This window comes from Adelges cooleyi, unplaced genomic scaffold (assembly GCF_023614345.1).
Source record: "Adelges cooleyi isolate 19-005CV unplaced genomic scaffold, UGA_ACOO_1.1 ACOO_flye_CR_arks_rails_tigmint_CR_PRNA_3, whole genome shotgun sequence".
Taxonomy (NCBI): Eukaryota; Metazoa; Arthropoda; class Insecta; order Hemiptera; family Adelgidae; genus Adelges; species Adelges cooleyi.
The window spans coordinates 580,856-605,577 of NW_026095970.1; the positions used below are offsets into that span (position 1 = coordinate 580,856).

The following is a 24,722-nucleotide window of genomic DNA, read 5'->3' on the forward strand; positions in this document are numbered from 1 at the left end:
AAGACTAGTCGATGGTAAAATAAGAATGTAGTTAAGAAGTGTACCGAGTAATGAGACTTGTTCAAAGAGCTAAAATTGTCCTTACCGTGAAAAGAAATATATTATAGTTTTTACTATGTTGTTTACATAACAATTGACAAGGTTTAATTATTTTAACAAGGAATCGATTCACATTTCAAAAGTTAAATACAATGAAGATCTTAGATACTAATTTCCTGGCCTAACGATAATTTGCTTTTGTGGACACTTAAAGTCATAGCAACAGTGCTATTCAAGTACCAAGTACGACACGACATATTTATTACATTTAAAAAAATTTTACATTTCAAACACTGATGCAAACCTTAAAACAGTGAAAAAAAAATTTAAAATTTCATAAATTAACGATTTATGATCTATAAGACACAAAGTATTTATCTTTGGACCAAAGTAAAAAATATATTGTCCTATTCAACATTGTTTAGCCTTAATGCCAACTGAGAATTTAATCCATCAAAATCAGTTATATTAATTTTACAATGATGTTTCTATTTCTCTTTGTGTTTGGAGCAAAAAACAAATTAAACTTGTATAATGTATATTAAATATATATTTATATTCACTACTTAGTATTACTCAGTTTTGATTATCTTTTAAAAAAATATTTTTTCAATTTCATAGTATATAATATTAAAATTTTTATGATATGTCAATATTAAATGTTTTCAATCTCGCATCATTAAGACAAATTATGTGATCATAATCACTTAATATATTTGATGACTCAATCTCTTGCCATATGTTTTTTCCAGCAATATATCTTTCACAAAAGACTCCCTTGGGTTTTTCATCATTTTTTGTGTACCACCAAGCAGTATTCTTTCCCACAACAAAAAAATTGTTTTTAATAGTAACGGCATCTGCATTAAAAAATAAAGTGTTATGAATAAATCATATGCACGAGTTAAATCTTTCATAGTATTAGTTTCATCATTTTTGGAATTATTTACGTTGTCATTATTTATACTGACGATTTTAACCAATTGCTGTGTCAAAGCGATAGTCACCGTACTACAGTATTGTCACAAGAGTAAAACGTTTACAATTGCTCTAAGACTGCAATAGGATTGAAACGTCAGATAGCCAATGACAACATGGCTAGATCCGAATATGATAATAATAATATGTTATATATTCCGATAATATTTCTCAAACATAATTATTACTATTCACTCACTTGCAAAATATTTTGCGTTGATCATATCGGGTAGAGTATCCCATTTTGAATCATTTATGTTCATTTTGTAAGCACCTTTAGGTGTTCCATGACCGCCAAATATATATAAATCATTTCCTCTGCTTGTAATGCCCATTGTTGTAGCGGTAGCTGTAGGCATAAGATTACACATAGTCCAACATTTTTCTTGTAGATTATAGCAGTATACACTACTTAAAAGGTCTTCACCGTCATTTCCAACAAACTTCATAGAAAAAAAAATCAATTGCATTACATGTACAACGTAAAATCATTTACAATTTTTTTTTTTAAGTTTGGCAGCTTTTGTTATTGGTTTAATGGATAAAGTTTTATTTGTGTAGCAGAAAACACTGTCCATTAGTAGACAATAATAAATAATAATGTTCTATATTTGCATAATTTGAAATAAATATTAATTATTTTCTCTGCTTGTTATGTCTATTAAAGAAGTAGCTGCTCATATCACGTTTAACAGTCCACCGTTTTTCTTGCAAATTATCGCACTCTATACTACTTAATAGTACATTGATATCTAAAAGTCTACCAAACTTTATAGGATAAAAAATAAATTACATGAAATATATAACATTTAAACTACACTTTTTTTAGGTTTTGTTGTTATGGTTATTAGCTTGTAAGGTTGTTGGATAGTTTTGTTTGGGTAAAAAGGATACTGGTACTATAGGGGACGATTGAAAACCTCGTGTTTAATTTAATTAATAAATATAAGATCAATTTAGCCTAACCTCAGATTTCATATGTCACCTAAGTAAAACACTGCGCTACATGTTAATATAACATAAATAATGTATACAAAACCATAAGCCTATTCAAATTGTCACTTACTAAAACCTATAGATTAAACTATTACTGTCTATACCTGTATACAACACATTAAATATAATTTCATACTTACAACATATAAACGAGAGTTGTGAATTACTGAACAGCAGAAACTCCGAGCGGTTGGCAATGGCTCTTCTATTACAGTCCATTCCTTCGAATATGTGTCATAATATTCTATTGAATCTAATGTTTCTCTTAAAGTATCATCACCTCCTACCTATGCGGAATAGAGAGTAAAAAGACGCATATTAAATATATATTTTCAATATGTTACATAATTTTGGACTCAGGTATATTGTTTTCCATAATATAAATTGATACACACCACATATATATACTTTCCTTGAGTGCAAACAGAAAAATATAATTATGATCTATGCAAAGGCGTTGTAGGTATCCGCATTTTTGATGTAGAAGTAAGTTCAAGTTCATAAACACAATTACTCCATTTTTCTATTTCATCATAACCTCCAATTGCAAGTAGTATTCCAGTTTCCGAAACGACAAAAGTTGCATCACGACGAGGTGGACAAAAAAATGAATAATTACATGATTTCCAATTAAGATCATTTTCATACCTAAAATCCATATACATTACATAAGAATCATCATCATCGGATTGACCTTTAATTGCGAAAATAGTCTGAAGCAAATTATTAAATATTTTATTTTCTACAAATGTAAAAAGTTCTCTAGATATATCCCATACAGCAAAAATATATTTAAGAAATATTGAAACATATGTTTTATTTGTGTTTGATACCTGCTTAAAAAAATTAAAAATAGCAAATTAGTGCAATATTAAAAAATATTTTTTTACTATATGGCATGCTATTAATAAGGTAAGTAAAACAAATGTACATACATTTGGTATAAAATGAGGAGGTGTCCTCTTTGCTGCTTTTCTAATATTTTCGTCAACCTTGTCAAATCATTTTTTATACATTATATCATTCAAGCCTTGAAAGAATAAAACAAAATTTAACAGTGTTATGCAACAGGAAAATAATTTCAAAAGTAAACTATAGAAGACTCAATATCTATATATTATATTATATTAAAGTGGGATTGGAATCAGTGTAAGTACTTACATTTAATTTCAATTTTTAGTAAAGGTTCATCACATATTCGTTTGAAATTTTTTTCCAAAATTAAAGGTAACCTCAAATAATTTAGTAAATTTGATAAATGTCTACTTCGTTTCTCTATATCATGTTTTATCCATCCCATAATAAAATCAAAGATCTATAATAAATATTAACATCTTATGTGTAAAATCATACATAATTTATTAAATAAATCATTATTTAGTACTATAACCTAGTAAGAAAATAGGTGTGAGTAATTATAACAGACTAATACTGATTAAAGTAATAAGAACTAAAAAGAGTAATCAAATTATTAAAATACTGGTTTTACAAAAATGTCTAATAAACTTTGCTGCTATTTCTCTATATTTCCCAATTAAATTCCTCACAAAAATAATGATTCCATTTTTTGACATAAATGTCAAAAGGATTTTTTCTGACTTTTTCAACTTTTTAAAAAAACTTTAGATAAACATTATTTGTTAGGAGTGTAAGTATATCATAAATGCATTTAAAAGAAATCAAAATAAATTGTATTTTTTCATTTTGCTAGAATACCTTTTCTTCAGATTTAACCATCAAATGATCGTTTGATATGAGCTTAACAATATCTTCCAAATTGAATTCATATAATTGTACTATTTGCGATTCAGTTTCCAGAATTGTACTAGGAATAAAACATTTAGTATAGTTTAAAATGTTCTCAAAACTAATTCCAATCTAAAACACTTACTTAAAATTGTCTAAACAATACAAGAAACAATAATTGTATAGTCCTTTTTGTGATATAGATTCAGCAAATCTCATAAAATTGAAACAATTAGTGATATTTATGTTTTTTTAACATAATCTTAACATAAATCCTTAGTATAGTTAAATTGAAAGTAGTCAGAAGCTCTCACTAGTTTCTAAAATACAAATAAAATTTAAAATTATTACAATAAATGTGTTTATAGATAATAATTTGGTATCCGTTTTGTATATAATATTACCTCAAGATTATTTTCCTGGATATCCATCTGAAACGTATATGCACAAGTTACAATTGACTTCAAAATACCAGACTCGATGTCTTTAATAGGTATACTAATTTTTTTGGTCTCCTTGAAGCCACCATTGAACATTGCTAATAGCATAGGGCTTGCGGATGCTAAAATTGCTTTATGTGCTGAAATTTGAACGCCATCATCACATATCAACGTTACATCGCATAAGGTTTGCTCTCTGTAAAAAATGTATCTTTATTAATAATAAATGTATAATAAAAAAAACATATATAACGGTATAAAAATGGCTTAAAACATAAAAATTTATTAAAAACTACAAATAATAAAGTGAAATTTTGACAAGTTAATTTGTTTTAGCCAATGTATTTATTTTCGATAATTATTAGTTGATCATGTACATGAAGAATCCGAAACAACTAATAAAAACATATGTTAAAAGCTGGACAAAAATATTCTAAATAACAAAAGTATATAATAAAATATAGTTTGTAAAAATTCCACATAATAAGCAAACAAATATACTGCTATTTAAAGAATACAAACAAATAGGATAATTTTATGAAATCTTTTATTTTTTTAATAATTTATAGAACTAAAGCTATGCTAAAATTAACAAAAGTTTAAAATTATAGAAATACATAGGTTAGCATCTAAGAACTAAAAAATTATTCTAGTTGTATAACTAATGTTTTTTTAACAGTTGTTTATTTTAAAAATATTTTTTGTGTCACCTGAAAAATTAGGTTTCAACACATTTAGGGTAATTATTTAGTGCCAGCAATGTATACTAGAATTTTAAAAACAATCAGTACATAACACTATAACAATATTAGAAAATATTGTTATTACTCCTTAATTCTTTTAAAAAAAGGTTTTGAACACAATTCACAAAATAAAATAATCATTTTAGAATCAAGCTTATAATTATGTCATAAAACATAACTTACTGGAAGAACCCGTATAAGATTCGAAAATGTTCATACATAAGGCTCAAAGTTTTGATTGGTATGTTATGTGGAGAGTACTTTGGAAACATGTTGAACAATTGTGTTTGTCTACAAGTAAAATATAACATGCTTTGTAATAAATTTTCAAAATAAAGCCAATTGGAAAGTGACATATTTTGTTTCGGTCTATCTAACACAATATTTATAGCAATTTAGACGTATTTTAGTTCTAACGGTACACAGTTCGATGTAATATCTACTGATATGATAAGGAATCTGTAAATAAATTTGAATGCTTCATTATCTAAAAGACGACCTAACAACTTATTTCATTTGATTTTGTCTAAAATGTGATTCTTTGGTGATATTTTATTTTATAATTGAATACTGGACATTTTTAAGTTCAAAATTATATAAAATGATCATGTCGTCCCTGGAAAAGATTTCAAGGTATTCAAATATGTTTTAAGATTCCTCATCACATCAGCAGATCGATCAGTACGCAGGAACACAAATATACCTAAATTCCTAAACTGAGAGTTAGACGGACTAAGAAAGGAAAATATGTCCCATCACAATCAAAAATAAAAACTATTTAACAAAATAATAACATACCGTTTAGTAGAAACTAGACACGATAGAGGTTTAACAAAGCAAAAAAACAGAAAACCCAATAAACCGTAGGCGATTCAATTTTTTAAAGGTAAAATTTTCAAATTAGAATGAACAAGTGGATGACGTTATCAATAGATATCTTATACGTTAATGATAAGGCCAACTATTTTGTTATCTATATAATCCCGCTTGAATTACGCGCGTTTCAAATTGTTATTTCTATTTAACTAAAAATGTCTTTCGAGTCTATAATAAAACGAATGAATACATATGTTTTTTGTGAAATTGATATGTTAAAGTCGGATTTTTAGTAAAAATAAAATATTATAACAAGAACAAACATAATATGTATGGAAAATGCAATTGAATGGGTCAATTTGTTTTCTTCGATATCAAAATTCAAATACAAATTGAATTGTCAGTTTTGAATTCACTGGATCACTGGATTTTGTTGAGAGCATAAGTGTTCAAATTGATGTATAAATAAAAGTAATGATTTTGATTTATCCGTCGCTAAGCAAGTTATTAAACATTTATGACGACCAAAAATTGTAACTGTTTTTACATTATTATTATTATTCGGCTGAAAAAAATATACTATAAAAAAAAAAAAAAATTGTCATTGTGACGAATGATATGCCCAATAAGTTTGATTTTCCTTTCTATTATGTAAATCATTAGAATTATTTTCTCTCCTATTTCATCTAGAACTGTTTCATTTGATTTCCGTTCCATCCAATTGGTCTTAATCATCTTCCTCCACAACCACATCTCCATTGCTTGCAGATTGTTTTTTATCTTTTTGCGTCATTGTCCACGTCTCACATCCATAACATAATATACTCCATACAAAAGTTCTAATAAACTTTTTACGAGTTTCAAGCTTGAGGTGCTTATTACTAGAAGTATATTATACTTCTTAAGGAAAGCTTGTTTGGCGAGAGCTATTCTTCTCTTTATGTCCGCTGTTGATTGGCTTCTATTCGTAATTAAGCTTCCCAGATAGCAAAACTCATTAACTTGCTGTATCGGATTGTTCCTTAGATTGATATGTACCTCATCATTGTTATTTATCTTACTTATCAACATGTTTTTTGTTTTCTGTTCATTAATCTTCAGATGGTACTTATCAAATATATCTGCCAAGGTGTTGAGCATTTTATTCATATCATTTTGAGATTCAGCTAGCAATACAATGTCATCTGCAAATCGTATGCTGTGAACCCTTCGTCCATTGATCTTTATTCCTCCCGTCTTACTTTTCAGTTCATTTATTGATGCTTCAATGAAGATATTAAATAAATATGGTGATAGTGGGCATCCTTGCCTGACTCCTTTTCTAATTTTAGCTTGTTTTGTTTTTCTATTTATATCAATTGTAGTTGTCTGAGCTTTGTATAGTTTTAAAATAAGTCTTCTATCTCTCCAATCAATTCCATTATCTTTCAACGTTCTAAATAAACACTTCCAATTCACTTTATCGAACGCCTTCTCTAGATCTATGAAAATGGCATATGTATTACTGTTTACATCTATTCTTCTATCAAGAATTTGACGTAGTGCTAGTATCGCTTCTCTTGTCCCTCTTTCATTCCTAAAACCAAATTGATCTTCTCCTATTTGGTTTTCGATTATATTCTTTAACCTATGTTTTATGACATATAGGAGTATTTTTGATGCATGGGATAAAATAGATATTGTCCTGTAGTTAGAACAGTCATTTGCATTTCCTTTTTTAGGTCATGCATGTCAAATTATATTATCATGTAGTTTAGTGTATATTCATTTTGTCGCGAACTATGCTAATGTACACCTTTGACAATGTTCACTAAATAAAGAGGCGCATCGTTCTAGGGCTGTGTACATAGTTTTTTTAATATATATATATATATATATATATATATAAAAGCTATATAAAAAAATTTTTTATGAAAACTTGTTTTCGACCAAAAACCAAACTATAAATTTATTTTTGTAAAATATGACAATGTTCAATGTGTTAAACTTTTAAGAGTTTTCATATTTTTTTACATTGCTACAGTACTGTTACTCGAGTTATAGCATTCACCCTCTTTGGTGGTATACTTTAATTGTAATCCGAAAATTTATACTTCATTTAGCATTTTAAAAATACATATTTAAGATACTATTTAAGAATATGAATTTTAAAAGCGTATTTCTGATTATAACAACCGTATTATGCATGATCATATCTATGTCTAAAGGTAGGTATATAAAAACATTTAAAAAAAAATTTAACAATAATGAGGTTATATGTTAAAATAAAATGCTTTTCCATAAGAGTAAAATTTTTTTTAGTATGACATCTGATGATTTTTTTAGAAAAATAAATTCAAAACTATATATACTCATTAAGTTATTTATATATTATACACATCTATGTTTAAGTGTTAATGGAATATTTTAAAATAAAATTGTAACAAACAAATATATATACTTATATCTAAAAAAGTAAAACAGGCAAGTCCAATAAAAATCGCGGTGCTCATAACGCAAATGAGTATAAATCATTAAAAAAAAATATTAACTAGCACAAAAGTTATTTTATTTGTCAAATCATTGTTGGCCACCCTGTATAATCATTAGCAATATTATATAATTTTGATTATCCAGTAATAAAATTATTTTACATATTTAACTTATACGTCAAACATATATTATATAGCTATAATAAAACGAAACGCTTTTGGATTAAAATACAAATATATAATTTATACATAATAATTTTATACACAAGGATAAAAAAAAATATTTAAATATTTTTTTTATTAATATTTCAGGTGTACCGGGAGATGAACGTAAGTTAATGGATAATATCAGTTTATGTGCTTTACAAATATACTAGCAGTTTTAAACTTATTTTTAATAATGCTTAAAATGCGTATAAATTGCTACAATAGTGCCTTGAATTGTCAAAAATAAAAATACGGTTGCCATGTTCATGAAAATATTGTATAATTTTTCAAATCTAGTTATAATATTATTTTAAGAGTATTACATGTAGCTACAATGCAATTAAATGGATTTGGATAAAAATAAATATACATAATTTAGACACGATGCACTAGGATAAAAAAAATATTTAAGGAATGTTTTTTCGATTTTTCAGCTTTGAATCCCCGACCACAACCAAGACCACAACCACCACCAGGACCACGACCACGACCACGGTTATAAAAGTGTAATTTAATATGCAATTTTATCATTCTTTTTTCAAATGACTGTTAGTTGGTTGATAATATAAGTTTTTGTGTTTTACAAACATACTAGCAGTTTTTTTGTTATTTCTAAAAATGCTGAAAATGTTTAATAAATTATTATAATTAACATTTTTTATAACCGATTTGTTTTATGTACTATTAATTGTTAAAAAAAAAATGTTTCATAATATTCATTATTCTTCAAGTTTTATTGTTTAATGTAGTTTGGAGGGTAAAATGATCTTGCAACTGTAGAACATTATAATTGTAAAAATAAATATTAGAAAAGACCCAATCCTATGCCAATATGTAATAGCATATTTTTTGTTTTTTATGACAAAAATTTAAATCAGTAGTAACAGCTATACGGACTAACGACGACCCGTTAGGTCAGGACAGTCGAATGGGTATGACGAACGTCAACAGCCTAAGACAGCACAAACTCACGTTTGTTCGACATAGATATTTTCTCGGTGAATTTTTTACAACGCTTTTTCCACTTTATTTTCGCTACAATAGCTCGGCGCAATAGAATTTCAAAAGGTTTTTTTTGATTTTTCTTATGTTTGTTGTACATATGGTACAACAAACGTATACAAATAACAGGTACAAATGCAAAAAAATCGACAACGTACATAAAAATATTATTCTGTTTTCATAAGGCCGTACTTGTTGTTGAGTTGTTATTAACGTTTTTTTTTTTTGTCAAAACAACTACTATAGATTGTCTATCGTATCGAACAAAACAATAAAAATCAAATAAAATGTATTGACTCCACTCTTCTAACTTTTTTCCTATTTATGATTTACCCGGCATTACCCAGAATTTTACTTTCGGTATTCAATTTGGTATCTTGTTATCTTTATGGTGATTAATTATTCACATTTTTAAATGTACCTTCGGTAAAATTTTTAAATCTCAACTCTTAAAACTTTGCTTGCAAAAGTAATGTAAACATAAAATGTCTATCCCTTTTAAGACTTAAGGTAATATTATATTTCTTATATTTCTTTGGTTTGTCAATGTTTATCGGTAGTACTATGTTGAAAAAATATTCCATACAAAATTGGAATTAATTAAATTATTTTTAAAAAAAGTTATGAAGCACCGTATTTTCGTTGAAAAATATATAAATATTTTGGGTGTTTTTTCTCATTTTTAAAGGGGAAGGGGTGACTTTTTAACATTTTTGACCCAACGAAGTACTTAAAGGTGATTTTTTACAAAGAAATGTTTCCATATTTTTTTCGCCACAATAACACTTAACAATAGTAATTTTGAAAGGTTTTTTTTTTATCATAAGTTTGTCACACCACATTAAATACAACCAAATCGACAACGTCCATAAAAATATTATACTGACATAAGACCGTAGTTGTTGTTGAGTTGTTTTGAATGTTTTGTTTTTGTCAAAACAAATACGTTAGCTTTTTAATCGTAACGAGAAAGACTATAAAATACAAATAATGTACAAGCATTTGCAAAAATGCGAACACCTAAGTAATCAATACATACTACGAAACGTTAGGATTTTTTGTTGTTTACTATTAGATACTTTTTTTATGCATTCACCGTTTACATACACAGACACACTACACCACCGTTTCCTAAAAAGCATAATTTTTCACATGCAAATTTTTGTATAACTATATATATACTATCTCATCGATTATTGTTATCCCATATAGTATTGCCAAGTAAAATAAAACTCACTATAAGCCATACAGAAATATTTGAAAAACACTAATATTCAAAAGATTTTATAATAATCGGTGGGTGTGTTCCCACGTACGTCATATCCAATGTTAGAAAAATAATTAATTTCAACAGGGTGTACTTAAAACGAGTACATATATTAATACCTTTGTGTGAAAAAAATGCATTTCTATTGGAAAATTACATTCTCTTAGACTGTTCATTACTCACACTGTACACACAACACTCAACGGGTAATCACACTTTAATTTTCCCATCTTTTGGGGGTTTTTCCTTAATGAAAAAAAAAAAAAGTTTGACAACAGATATCTGAGAAAATTGTACAATACGTTATAGTCTCATTCTAGGTCTTCATTTCCGACCTAATACATTGGTTGAAAAAAAATACAAAAATTCTATTCCTTATAGAGGAAAAGCGTTATGGTATTCGTTTGGGTCGACAGCGTTTATCGTTATTACTATGTGATCAAATCACTATCAGATTAAACAACTGCTATGACTCCACGCACTGCTTACTTTTTCATGTACGCATATGATTTACCCAGCAAGTAGGTTGTTAATAACGGGTTGGTTTTTTTCATATCATTATTTCTCGGCCAGTCGGCTAATAATAATAAACCATCCGTTCTTATCAGCTAATCAGCATAAAATACCGTTTAAACAGTTGAACGACAATTGAAGACCAGTCATTTTGAAAAATTGTTATAGTATATTGTGATTAAATGAGTAAAATAAACTCACATCCTTCGCCAACGACCATACCACGTTGAATACACCAGTTCTCGTCCGATCACTGAAGTTAAGCAACGTCGGGCGTAGTTAGTACTTGGATGGGTGACCGCTTGGGAACACTACGTGCCGTTGGCACACCTTTTTTTGGTTTTTCCAATATTTCTTGTTTATACTACTTTAATAGTCAAAATCGTTGTAAAAATATATACTACTGCAACAACCTGTGTTTTTCTAAAATGGTAACATTTATGTTGAATTCTTTTTTTAAATTGTATTTATTTTTATCAATTCGGCTATAAATATTCTGTTCTTATTTTAATTTTGGAAACCAAAATCATAGATTTTACATACCGTGGAACACAACATTTTAGCTTTTCGTTACTAGGCAAACCAATGTTTTATAATAATTAGTAGTAAACAAGTATTGGAATATTTTTGGAAAAAGTATTGTTGCCAAAAATAACGGCCATAAACACATATAACAGTATTATTTTAGATAGACATTTTGGAAATTGTGAAATACAAAATCATACTTATGAACCATAGCAATCGAAATTCAAAATATGCACTGGCTTACCAAGTCGATATGTTGTTTGTACTTATTTTGAAAAATGTCAAATTTTAAAACTGCGCTGTAGGAATTTCACTTGCAATAACATATCATACATATAAGTATAGTTTTAAAGGTGTACGTTGTTTTTTTTTTTAAATAAATACCTATTTCTTCCTTAAAAAGAAAAGATTGATAGGGAAATTCAGTCGCTAAAATGGAAAATTACTCTAATTACCCATCTGCCGTTCATACTTTATTTATAAAATTCAAAGACAGGCTTTGGTAATGTTTCAAATGCCAATTTTAAATTATTGTATGATTGTTGATGTGAAATATTTAAAGATGCATTTACGATATTTTTTGTACTGCAATTCGAATATTACACTTTGGTTGAGTTAGGTCAATTACTTATGTTTTGTATAACAACAAAAAAAAAATTGCTATTCATTCCGTTGTACCTATTTTTCCATCTAACTTTTTTGCAACCTGTTAAAAATATTAATATATTTTAAAACAATAGAATTATATTTTACTTATTTTGCATTATTTAAATTTCATTTGTATTTTACTCTTGAGTTCGCAGGACACACAAACATGTCGTTTTTCATTTAACTCGAATTTTTATAGATACATAGATCCAAAACAGAATATAGTGTAAACGCACTACACGTAATAAGCTGGCTTTGAAAATATTTTCTTAAACCTAGGTATGAATTCTTATAGCTAGATATAGGTAGGTACTATGAGTTATAACGACATTACTTTAAGACACAGTGCGTTGGCCCGACACCCTATTATGTATTTTAACCCCAAAGAAGTAGTTCATTATTTTTTGGTTTTCTTTATTTTTCTGTTTTATGTGTAGCACGAACTATAGCCTAAAAGTCAACACTAAAAAAAAAACATCTGCCATTACGCTATTACAATAACAAGGCTTTCGGAAATCGTAAACAATTTTTGAACAGCTATTGTCTATGTATCATAAATAAAATCACAACGAACAAAAAAACAACTGTGTCTATTTTACTTTAAAACACATTATATTATATTACCTTCTAGATTAAGAGATGAGCTATTATGACAAAAAAAAACAAACGTTTTTTTACGATTCACACCTAAAATATAAAAAAAGCTAGTACTGTGTGGGGATGGAGCACGGTTAAATTCGTTTAAATGTTTTGGTCGAATGGACATTTTTATCAAACGTTTATTAGACATGCCTCGTAAATATTTTTCTAAATTGTATACAACTACGTGGAAATAAATTTTAAATTAAAAAAACATATTGTACCAGTACAGACTCTAGAGTATTTTTTTTTTTTTTTTGGTTTCATCTAGATGCAAAATAGAACTCCACTATGTTTTTTGTGTATTTTTTTTATTGAGCCAAAAGGTACTGCTGACACCAACAGTACAAATAAAATATAGTAGATAGTAAACTGTAGTACCTATTAGTTTTTTAGTTTAACTGGTGCGAAAGAATGCAGACAATGACTACGTGTATTCAAGTTTTAAATGTAGTAGTAAATGAATAAGTAAGGGAGGTCCGGTTTTCACAGAAAAATCTAAATATTGATAAAAAGATTGTACCTATAATGAAAATTATGTACTAAAAAATAATATTAGTATTAGAGTGGATGCATTTAGGGTCGATCGTACGAGTAGTTTCCCAGCGGTCTTTTCCCAGTAGGGTTTTCTTCTAGTACTATGCGTATGAGTGGGTTTTGGCTACGCCAAGCATGCCCAGCCCACAGCAATCTTTTGTACTTTATTGTTTCGAGTATACTGGGCTTATGGAAGAGCGTTTCTAATTCATCGTTTTTTCTTATTCTCCACTCACCACTTAGCATGTCCTTTACTGGTCCAAAAATCTTTCTCAGTATTTTTCTTTCCAGAACTAAGAGTTTTCTTTCATCACTTTTCTTTAATGGCCATGTCTCAGCTCCATGGGTAATTACAGATCGTATTAATGTGATGTATAATTGTACTTTTAAATCCCTTGAAAGTGACCTTGATCCCAGTAATTTCGCAAGACCATAGAAGCATTTATTTCCTGACTGAATTCTTGCCCCTATTTCTATTTCAATTTCATTTCTCTCTGAAAGTATAGACCCTAGGTACTTGAATTGCTTAGTTCTTTTGAAATTTCGGTTGTTAATGTTAAGAGTTGGATATAGTCTTATGGTGTCTCGTCTTCCTACTACCATATATTCCGTTTTGTCCTCGTTAATATGAAGTCCAACTTTCAGTGCTGCTTTCTCCAGCCGATTTAATAAAGATTTTAGTCCGTCTTGTGATTCCTCCATGATCACCAGATCATCTGCATAAGCCAGTAGTCCTATGGACGATTTCTGAAATTTGACTCCCTCTTGCGGTGTAATATTCATCTCCCTTATTACTTTCTCTACTACTATATTAAATAAGATTGGTGACATAGCGTCTCCCTGTCTTAAACCTGATGTAACTGGTATTGGGTCTGTAGTTATGTTTCCAACCTTAACTTTGACAAATGTTTCCAAAATGCTTATCTCAACCAGTTTTATAAGCTTGTCCTGAAAGTGGAATTCCCTCAAGATATTGATTAGGCTTTCTCTGTGTATACTATCATATGCCTTCTTAAAATCTATGAAAAGGACATGTATTTCTCTATCGAACTCCCAGGTTTTTTGATATATTTGTCTTAAAATAAATATCTGGTCTGTGGTCGACCTTCCTGGCCTGAAACCACATTGGTAATTGCTAATAACTTGTTCCGACTTTTCTTCGCTTCCACAATATACTACACCAACTGGTTATACAAGCAAAACTATTTGCAAAAATGTATTTATTATTTACACTTGTTGTTTTCTTCGCATGAAACATAGTTGTTTTGCACTTTACAGTACACTATAAAACTGCAAAGTACAGAAAGAACATATTATTATTCATTTTGTGCTTAAGCTTATATTTTAATAAAATGTACAAGTTCGCTTTATTTTTGATTATATCGTGTTTCTTAGTTTTTAACCCTGTACAGGGTGCATCGAACCAGGACAAGGTAATTGTTTTATATTTTCTCAGACAGCGAATACTATGTTATTGTCAGTATACTGGTTAGATCTAGGGGCACTAGTAAAACAAAATAATCAAATTTAAAACGTTAACTTTTCCCTTAAAATTATTGATAAATAAAAATTGTTCTTTTATTTTTTAATTACGTAAACGAATAATTTATTTTTTATTTTATATTGATTAATTGAACTAGTTGAACAAATTTTGATTATTTAATTATTCAACGCACAGATTTCGTTTAATTTAAAATACACATTATTACATTATCAAGAACTTGGGGAAAATAAGTAAAAAACTATACACCTATCTAAAAAAATGTCGTTTATAAGTAACAACAAAAGGGCGCCACCTAAATTATGTGTATTTTTTCTAACAAAATAAAATTATATAATAAACATGTGGCATTTCTGCTACAATGGACACTGAAGGGTTGACATGAATTAATATTTAGTTATACTATGTTTCATATTAATCATATTGCATATTGATATTTAATGTATTTTATTTCATAGACAAATTACTATAAAGTGAAATATTTATTACATTTTTATTGGATAATGCTTATTTTTTAAGTATTAAAATGTGAATAATATATCATAATATGTATATCTCTATATTATTATTTCATTCATTTCATATAAATTAAATTATATTTTTTACTTATTAATAATTATATAATTATGAATAATTTGAGTCATGGTTAAATTATTCATAATTATAAAATCATTATGAGTGAAACATTTAACTTAATTGAGATGAAATGAATGAAATAAAAACAATTATTGGAATAATGCCGATTCTTAAAATTTTTTTTTAATGATTAAAGTGAAAACAAATTTCAGGTTATACAAGAAGCTTTCGATTACTGCCTTGCTAAAACCGAATTGCCTACTATGAAAACTCTTACACTAAAAATATTTTTCTCGTTTGCGGGAGAAAATAAAACTAATAGAAAAACTGTATCAAATACTGACTTTGGGAAGCTTCCAATGAATCAACAAAGTAACTATAACATTTAAATATTTGTTTTTATGTAAAGTTGTGAAGACGTCTGTTATCACTCGCATTTATACAAATTATCATGTTATGTATGTTTTTGAATTTTTCCACATTTTAAACATAATAAATATTTATCATAAAGTAAACTCATTATGTAGACACGATCATGTAACATACTAAATATTTGATGCTTAAAATTGTATGTTACTGTTATATTTTGTTCCATAATAAATATATTTTGGCTAAGAAATGCTAATAAAAAGTCTTTATTAATAGGTACACTTCTTTTGGAAAACACTAATTTTTTCGCTAATTAATAAATAAACAGTGAAGATTCCTCCTTCTCTTATAATTTTATAACTTAAAAAAAAGTAATGTAAAATATACACATTTTTGCACTAGTCTAAAATAAAAGCAAGAGATTTTTTATAATTTTTAAATCTTTCTGGGCTACTGTGCAGAGTGCAAATGCTGTTTATACTCCAGAGACTTTTAAACATATACATATATATTGTAATAAATGTTTACTTATTAGTTAAAAAAAAATACATTTTGTTTTAGACGCTATGAATCAGGAACAGTTTAAAGACCTTGTAATAGCAGTTAGCAAATCACATAATGGTGGCAACGTTGTTGAGTTTTTAACGACGAAAATGGTATAATGCTAAATTGAACTGGATCGACAGAATAAATTCTAAAATACTACCTAATCGTATTCTAAAAATTAATCAGCTAATTGTCGTACCATAATGTTTACATTTAATATAATATTATTATAATTTTTTGTCTTAAGCTTTAAGAAATCAATAACAATTCTGTAATATCCGTAAAATGTTTTAACATATTGTAATAAAATGTATTAAAAAATGTAAAGTTATTGAAATTATTTCATTTGTTCGAATATTGGTCAATTGTTATAAACGTTATACAACAACAACGTACCATAATATGTAGTCTGCCTGGAATGCACATGAAAATCAATGATAAAAATACAATTTTAACGACTGACATTAATTAATTAAACCTAATTTGATACTAGTAAACACAATAATGAACAAATTTAAGTTACTAAGTTTACAGGGCGTCAATTTTGCCTACTTATTGCTATAACTAGTTACTTGGGATTTTTCGATAATTTTTATCAAAAGGACTGTAAATATGTAATTAATTTTGAGTTGTATAAGCGTTTTGCTTAAACATCAAAACTTTGTCTTAGAATTTTTCCATTTTTTCCCTCTTGTTTGATTTTTATTACAATAATAGGAATATTTACCATGTTGTTAAAAAAAAAAAAAAAAAAACCCTACTTAGTGGCAGAATCTACCGCTGTGACAACACCAATAACCAAAAATGGTCAATTAATTTAAAACCCACACTGAAATTATTAATATGTACTTTTTGGCTAAAATGGCTGACTAATGTGCAAAACACCAAAACTGGCAGTAGGGGCCTCTACACTGACATTGCTTAAGTAATGTATTTAGAATGAGTTGACTTTGACCAATTTAAAAGCCACATTTTGTGGGCATATATGTTATACAAGTGACGATTGTAGGTACGATACCTGTAATATATTACTAAATATAATGGCAAATAAAATAGTACTAAAAAAAAAAACAGCGCGTGTCGGTCGTTGGTTTGCCGTCAGCAATGTGTTCAGACCATATATTTTACACATGAAAATTTACCAATATTAATATACTAATAAATCAAAATATTGTGAAAACCTAATTTGTCAGCCGAAACGGCCTTAAGGGATTTATTTCATGCACTATAATATATTATACGGCAACACACATTGTATACTTTTTATTTAACTGATTATAGAAATTATCGAATTACAACGAATTTTATTATGTTTTTCAATTTCAATTAAAAATTGAAGAAAGGTCCCTATGCCGAGCAAATTTTGAATTCAGATTACCTATACAGGGTGATCCACTCTCTGATCTCATGAGGTTTTATGATAAATGTAATATTTTCCTGTTATATTGTTTTTATACAATGGGATCTCAATTGTTCACTTTTATTTTATTTTATTTTTACCCCCTCCCAACTTAGTATTTTTTAATAGTAACTTTTGAAACTTTAATGGAACGCATACATATGATTAAGTTTTTTAATTGAGCATAATTTACAAGAAATGTTGACTGGCCGATAACCAATTTTAGAAAACTATTTTTGCGGTTAAAAGTTTAGGGCAGTAGGAAAGGCGGAGAGTAGTATTATTTTTGTCTGCTCACATTTCCCCTTCCGTCCTAACTTTTCAACTCTTTTAAGTTACAACATAATAGCCGTCCAAAACTGGTTATCAGCCAGTCAACAATTTTAGTAAAATATTCTTAATTTTAAAAAGTCAATAAAATATATAAGTTTCAAAAGTTGATGTATAAAAAATGAGTTTGGGAGGGGGTAAAACAAAAATAGCTTCGGTCTAATTTTCAGATCTAAATCTCTAAAACTTTGCTTGAAAAAGTGAATGAAAGAAAAAAATTCTATCCCTTCTAGGGGAAAGGGTTTATGATATTTTTTTGGTCTGTTAATGTCTATCGATAGTACTATGGTTTAAGAACAATTCATATAAATTTTTTTTCAACTATTATTAAAAAAGTTATAGAGCATCGTAATTTCAAGTTGAAAAATTTGTACATATTTTTTGGGTGTTTTTCTCGATTTTGATGGGGAATGGGTGACTTTTTTAAATTTTTAGCCTGTAATTGTACCTTCCAGGTATGATTTCTGTTCTATAGAGTTGCTACACGAAGAAATCGGTTCAGCGGTTTACAAGATATCGTGGGTCCAGACACAAAAAAAAAAAAAAAAACACATCATTGTAAAAACAATACCTTCTCAGCTCCGCACCGAAGCTAAAAAAATAATTAAAAGAAGTCTTCTGGGTAATTATTGAATCTTTTTAGTTATTGACTGGTCCATAGTTAACCAATTTTTGCGTTGTATTTACCTTATATTCGTATCGTTATGAAAAACATTTTATAAGTAATAATAATACACATATACTTAATAATGGTCCATGAAACAGGATTTTTCACACTATTAAATGCGTTAGTATAAAAAAGACCTTGAAGTGTTGCTTGTAAAAACTAAAAACATACAATTTTTTTTACCTTTGATTTTTAGTGTCTTATTTTTTCAAGTATTTATCGGATCGATGTGAACAACATTTGATCAATAGCACTCCTCTAAACCAATACACTACCACAAAAACAACTTTACAAATTTGCCTGTAGGACATTATGATAATTTGTATTTTTTTTTATCCTAGGTAGTCATATTATACACGAATTATTAAAATTATGTATAATATGTGGGCTTGGGCCGCTAGGGTATTTAAGTAGGCAATTGTGCATTTCTTATAAAGCCTTAAGAGACTAAAACAATTTTATTTCAATGATTATATGCATCTGTTAAATTGAATTGTAATTCATAACTACTATACTATACTTTTTCATAAATTTTCATTGATCAACTTGAGGTGGAAATATGTCTCTAAAACTCCCCCTATTTTGTCTTGGGTCTCTTTAAAGTGTTCCCTTAAGAAGTTGTCTTATCACTCTAGTCTTTGTCTACAGCTTAACAGCACACCTTTCTCTGCTCTTCTTTATGTTCCAAAATGTTCTATCTAACCTAACTTCCTAGGTCACATGACTTAAGACCTGGCTGGCCTATCTAATTCATTTGTCAATTTTTTTTTTATGACTTCTGTTCTTCCCAATTCCTAATTCCTTATATGTACATTTATACCGCTGGCCCTGTTCCTTATAATTCAGCAGATTTTGTAATTTTTATCCCTAAACTTAATTTCTTTTATTCCGAAAAATACATTTCTTGTGGTTCATCTTTTACAGCTGAATGTTACGCTATTATTTCAATACCTTTTTTCTATTGACTTCGACCGTTGTCTTATTATTTCTGAAAACCATTCATGCCTCCTGCTTTGTCCTCCAACCCCTTTAATTCCACATTCTCTCTCCTTATTATCTTCATTAAATCCACAACCTCTAGCCTATTTCTGGATAGTAAAACAGTTTAACTCCTCTGTGCCCAGACATTTAGGTCTTTTTGGTAATGAAGTTGTAGAAAAGCTAGCATTCTTTACCAGCCTCTACACCTATCCTTCCTCCTTTCGAATTCCACACACTAGTGTCGGAAAAATAATTATCTTTATTAGTTTTTTCAACCGTAGTTTTTGGAATTTTAGTGTAAACCTATTACATGTGAAATTGTTTTTTTTTTAGTCTAACAGAAAAATCATTTTCAGTGACAAAAAATACTGTGAAACCGTGAAAACAATAATATGCAAAATTTCATGAAAGCAAATTGTAGTATATCGACATGAACCGAACAAAAAATGTTTTTTAAATATTTTCGTATTTACGACATTTGTACAAATAGGAACTATTCGAAGTTGCTACAACAACAACAGGAGGAAACAAAAAAAAACAATTTCGTTTTACCGGCAAATGAATAGATTTTCAATGCATACCTACGTATTTAGAAAATGTCTGCTTATATCTTTACTTTATAATGCAAATTGAGAAAAATTTACAATACTTTTATAGCAAAAAGTATTCATTTTGATTAGGATTGCATAAGCGTGGAGAAATTAGTGGAATTTGGAATTTTGGATTTAATGCGCTAATTATATGTGATTAGCTCTTCAAAAAAGTATTTTAAAAAAATGAATAAAAAAAAATTTTGGGTAGGGTAAAATATGTATAATTTTTTCTCTGGGGAAGTCGAGAAAAATTTTAAATACTCAAAAAGGGCAGCAACCCTGTTAAATGAAGCCCATTTAGTAGCACTTACAAAAAAAACATGTTCCTATACTGATTTAACAGTACCAAAAAAAAAAAACAAAAAATTAAATAAGAAAGTATGTGAATTAAAAATATAAGGGATTAAAAAGAGTTGTTTATTAATAAATATAATTGTAATAATATAAGTTTTAACAATCACCAATAATTAGTAGGTTATTTTAACAAATTCATTTTTATTTTTCAATAATATTTTTACATATTATTAATTAATAAATATAGTTATAATTAAAAAGTTTACTTCTTCACAGTCGAAAATTGAAAAAACAAAAAAAAACCGTACAAGTGTTTAAGTTAGAATTTTTACTGGCTATAATTTTGAGAAAAAAAGTCGGATCGAGTTGAAATTTATAAAAATTATTTATTTGGTATGCCCGCACACGTCAATTGTATCAAATTTAAATTAAACTCATTTCTCACCCCCTAGAAGGGGGTTCAAGTTTTTTTGTTTTTTTAGTTTTTTAGCCGTAATTTTAAGACCTTTAGGTTGAAAATTTGTCAGTAGTTAGAACTCATATGTATCCATAACATATTAAACGGAAAACAAATTCGGCACTACAGTTTTTTTTAATTGCCGGAAAACTGTGTTTTCGCAGATTGCCTATATTTTAACAAAAACACCTAAAATCTTTAAAAAAAATTTATCAAATCATTAAAACAATTTTATGTAGATCTATGCAGAATGATACTATTAAGTTTTGTGCTCGAGTACCACTTTTGACTTTAAGTTTACACAAATTCAATTTTTTTTTTTTACTTAAGTTCTTTCTGGATGATTAAAATTGAGAACTGATATTAAATTCGTAATCACCGACCCCGAAAACATATAATTTGACCACTAAAAACCCGGTGTACCAGATGGGAGAAACGAACAGACACTAAAAACTATCAGTTAGTAACGTCTATCCGTGTTAGATTAGGTTAGGGCCCAATGATCGGTATCATAATATTGTGTTTATTACTTGATATTATCACAGACGACTAGTTTTAGTTTTAGTTAGTTAACGGATGGGCCCAGAATGAGCCCATGCACTTAGACCTACAGGTCCATTGTGCACACCCTCTCACCGAAGTCCTGTTTCACATAGTTTGTCATGCCCATGTCTTGCTTAGTTAATAACCTTCTAAGTTGAATAGTCCTGATTCCTTTATAAATCTCAGTAACTCTTCAATCCCAGTATCCTTGATTTCATCCTGTCCAGGAAAATTTCTACCAAAGATACTTTGCCTTAGGGTAGCAAGGGAGTTACATTCACACATGATGTGGTATGACGTCTCCTCCTCTTCTCCACATTTCCTACACACTGGTGATTCTGTGATCCCATGGTGTGTAGATGTTTGAGTAGATGCCCGTGGCCTGTTAATAGTCCAACTAGCATGCTCATTTGGTTCCTGTTCATATGTTTAAGATCCTTTAGTAACGTACCAGGAAGCTTGATGAACATCTTTGATTGCCTAGGTACTACTAGGTATCTCCATATTTTCCTATGTTCTTCCCTACTCCAGTTTTTCGGTATTGCTCTCAGTGTTTGCTCTGATAATCCTACCGCTGGTTCGGGACCAATGTAGGGTGATTCGGCTCCTTTCCTAGCTAGGAAGTCAGCTTGTTCATTCCCCAGTACACCATAGTGCCCTGGTACCCGAGTTAATTTAACCCTGTTGTTCCTAGCCAATGATTCCAGAGCTGTACGGCATTCTAGGACCAATTTTGAAGTTACTTGAGTTTTGATCAGTGCCTTCAAAGCTGCTTGACTATCACTAAGAATAGTAATGTTTCTCCTCTTGTATACTGCCAGGTTTTGAGTACATATTAGGATCGCCATCACTTCTGCCTGGAAGACAGTAGGTGTTGTACCTAGTGGTATGCTGATACTAATGTGTGGTTTCTCGCCCCATACACCAGCACCTACTTTACCCGACATTTTGGATCCGTCTGTATACACTAAAAACCCTCCACTCTGTGTCAGGTGGTTTATATCCCAGTCTTTCCTCAGGGATATTTCAACCTTATATAGACTGCTGTCAAATGTGATTGGTTTGATACGGTCCGAAGGGTAGGCCATTAATTCTCGACTTTTACCTTCTAGTATTTTCCCATGCTCAACTAGCTCACTACTTTTCGTCCAGTCTCCTGAATTATGTAGTCTTAATGCAGTGCCTTTGGCGTGAGCCTTAATCTCCAAGTGAAGTGGAGGAAGGCCCAGTAACGCCTCTAGCGCAACTGTTGGTGCTGTTCTCATCGCTCCAGTGATAGCTAAGCAGGCCATCCTCTGTATGCTACTGAGTTCCTTCCTGGCTGTTACTAGTTTTGTTCTAGACCACCAGACCAAGGCTCCATACATCACCATAGGTTTTATTACTGACGTGTATATCCAGTACATTACTATTGGTTTTAATCCCCAAGTTCTTCCAAGGGCCCTACTGCATGTCCACAATGTGACCATTGCTCTTTTGACCCTATCTTGAACTTGAGCTCGCCAGCTTAGTTTTTTGTCCAGGATTACACCTAGGTATTTAACTTCTGGTTTGAAACTTATTTCTTGTCCACTAAGTAAAAGAGTTTTGGTATTATCAACTCCCAATCTTTTTCTTGTGAACATGACTATCTCAGCTTTACTTGGATTTATAGCTAAGCCATATTTGCTGCACCACTTGTGCACCGTGTTTAAAGCTTGTTGAGACAGGTCCATAATGGTGTCTGGAAATTTGCCCGCCACCACTATAGCCAAGTCATCCGCATAAGCTTGAGCATACCATTTCCCGTTCAGCTCACTTATGAGGGAATCTAAGACTAGGCACCATAGCAAAGGAGAAAGGACTCCCCCCTGTGGACATCCACGTCTCACTCTCCTCACTGCTTTTGAGCTGTTCAGTTGTCCTTCAATTAATCGGTCTGTTAGAATGGTCTTCATCCACTTGTTAATGAGTGGTTCAACCCCATGGTCTAGTGCCGATCTACACATTGCATCGAAGGGTGTATTATCAAATGCCCCTTCAATGTCTAGAAAAATGCCCATGGCATACATTTTACTTTCTACAGCTCTTCCAATCTTCGTTGTTAGATTGTGTAGAGCTGTATCAGTTGATTTGCCTGTTTGGTATGCATGTTGATTCCTGCGTAGGGGGTATATTTTCAGTGGCCCCTCTTTAATATGCCTATCAATAAGAATGATGTAAGACTTATTGGTCGGAACGCTTTCGCTTCATAATAATTAACGCGGTTTGGTTTCGGTATGAATACCACCCTAACCATCCTCCAGTTCTCCGGTAGATATCCGAATGCTAGGCATGCTCTATAAATTCTGCATAAGTGTGGAACTATTATGTCTAGTCCTTCCTGTAGGAGAGCTGGGAATATTCCGTCACTACCTGCAGATTTATACCTTCCAAAGGTCTTAATAGCCCATCTGATACCTCCCGGTGTAACTACTTTCCTGGATAATTGCCAGTCGGTCCGAGAAACAGAGTTCCTCGATGCCACCTGTTCAATTACTTCAGTGTCTTCAGTTGAACCCGTTTTCAGTGAGCCATTTTACTGTCTCGCTGTCCGCTGCACTGATGGTCAGGGCTTCATCAATTAGCCTTGTGCCTTCGAACCTTGGTATTGTTGTCCCCTCTAGGTCCATCAATATTAGGTCGGCGACACAGGTTTCTATCTGTTGCCCTTGTTCACTTGTCAGTCCATTTCCAGGATAGCCCTTTAGGACCAGAGCTACTTTTTTGTCATTGGCCACTGCGTCCTATATGTCGGTTCGTGGCGTTTGACTTTTTTCGGCGGTCCATGGTCTTCCACCTTAGGTTTGGCAGTTTTCGTACCCTTTGTCATTACCGTGCCTGAGGTTCCTGGGACTGTCTCACAGTTAGGTTAGGTTAG

General features: G+C 29.9%; 2 protein-coding genes, 1 long non-coding RNA gene and 1 other non-coding gene across 8 annotated transcripts; 2 read left to right on the forward strand and 2 right to left on the reverse strand.

Moving 5' to 3' along the window:
• Nucleotides 1-618: 618 nt before the first annotated feature.
• On the reverse strand, nt 619-5,853 carry LOC126837832 (uncharacterized). Of its 5 annotated transcripts, none has more exons than XR_007685635.1 (11): nt 5,741-5,853; nt 5,126-5,233; nt 4,164-4,395; nt 3,905-4,079; nt 3,730-3,838; nt 3,175-3,328; nt 2,949-3,043; nt 2,409-2,846; nt 2,154-2,296; nt 1,217-1,460; nt 619-899 (listed from the first exon to the last, which is right to left on the reverse strand). It is a non-coding gene; the product is annotated as an uncharacterized LOC126837832 (long non-coding RNA). The 5 variants fall into 5 exon arrangements; XR_007685631.1 differs by having other exon boundaries at nt 622-899; nt 2,154-2,300; XR_007685632.1 differs by having other exon boundaries at nt 625-899; nt 2,154-2,300; nt 2,409-2,661.
• A 5,573-nt stretch (nt 5,854-11,426) lies between these two features.
• Nucleotides 11,427-11,545, forward strand: LOC126837841 (5S ribosomal RNA). The gene has a single exon (XR_007685642.1). It is a non-coding gene; the product is annotated as a 5S ribosomal RNA (ribosomal RNA).
• A 3,279-nt stretch (nt 11,546-14,824) lies between these two features.
• Nucleotides 14,825-16,886, forward strand: LOC126837837 (uncharacterized). The gene is made up of 3 exons (XM_050571793.1): nt 14,825-15,000; nt 15,857-16,016; nt 16,575-16,886. Exons 1-3 carry the CDS (start codon nt 14,920-14,922, stop codon nt 16,673-16,675), a joined length of 342 nt encoding a protein of 113 aa, XP_050427750.1. The 5' UTR covers nt 14,825-14,919; the 3' UTR covers nt 16,676-16,886.
• A 5,191-nt stretch (nt 16,887-22,077) lies between these two features.
• On the reverse strand, nt 22,078-23,865 carry LOC126837807 (uncharacterized). The gene has a single exon (XM_050571760.1). It carries the CDS (start codon nt 23,863-23,865, stop codon nt 22,078-22,080), a length of 1,788 nt encoding a protein of 595 aa, XP_050427717.1.
• Nucleotides 23,866-24,722: the final 857 nt, after the last annotated feature.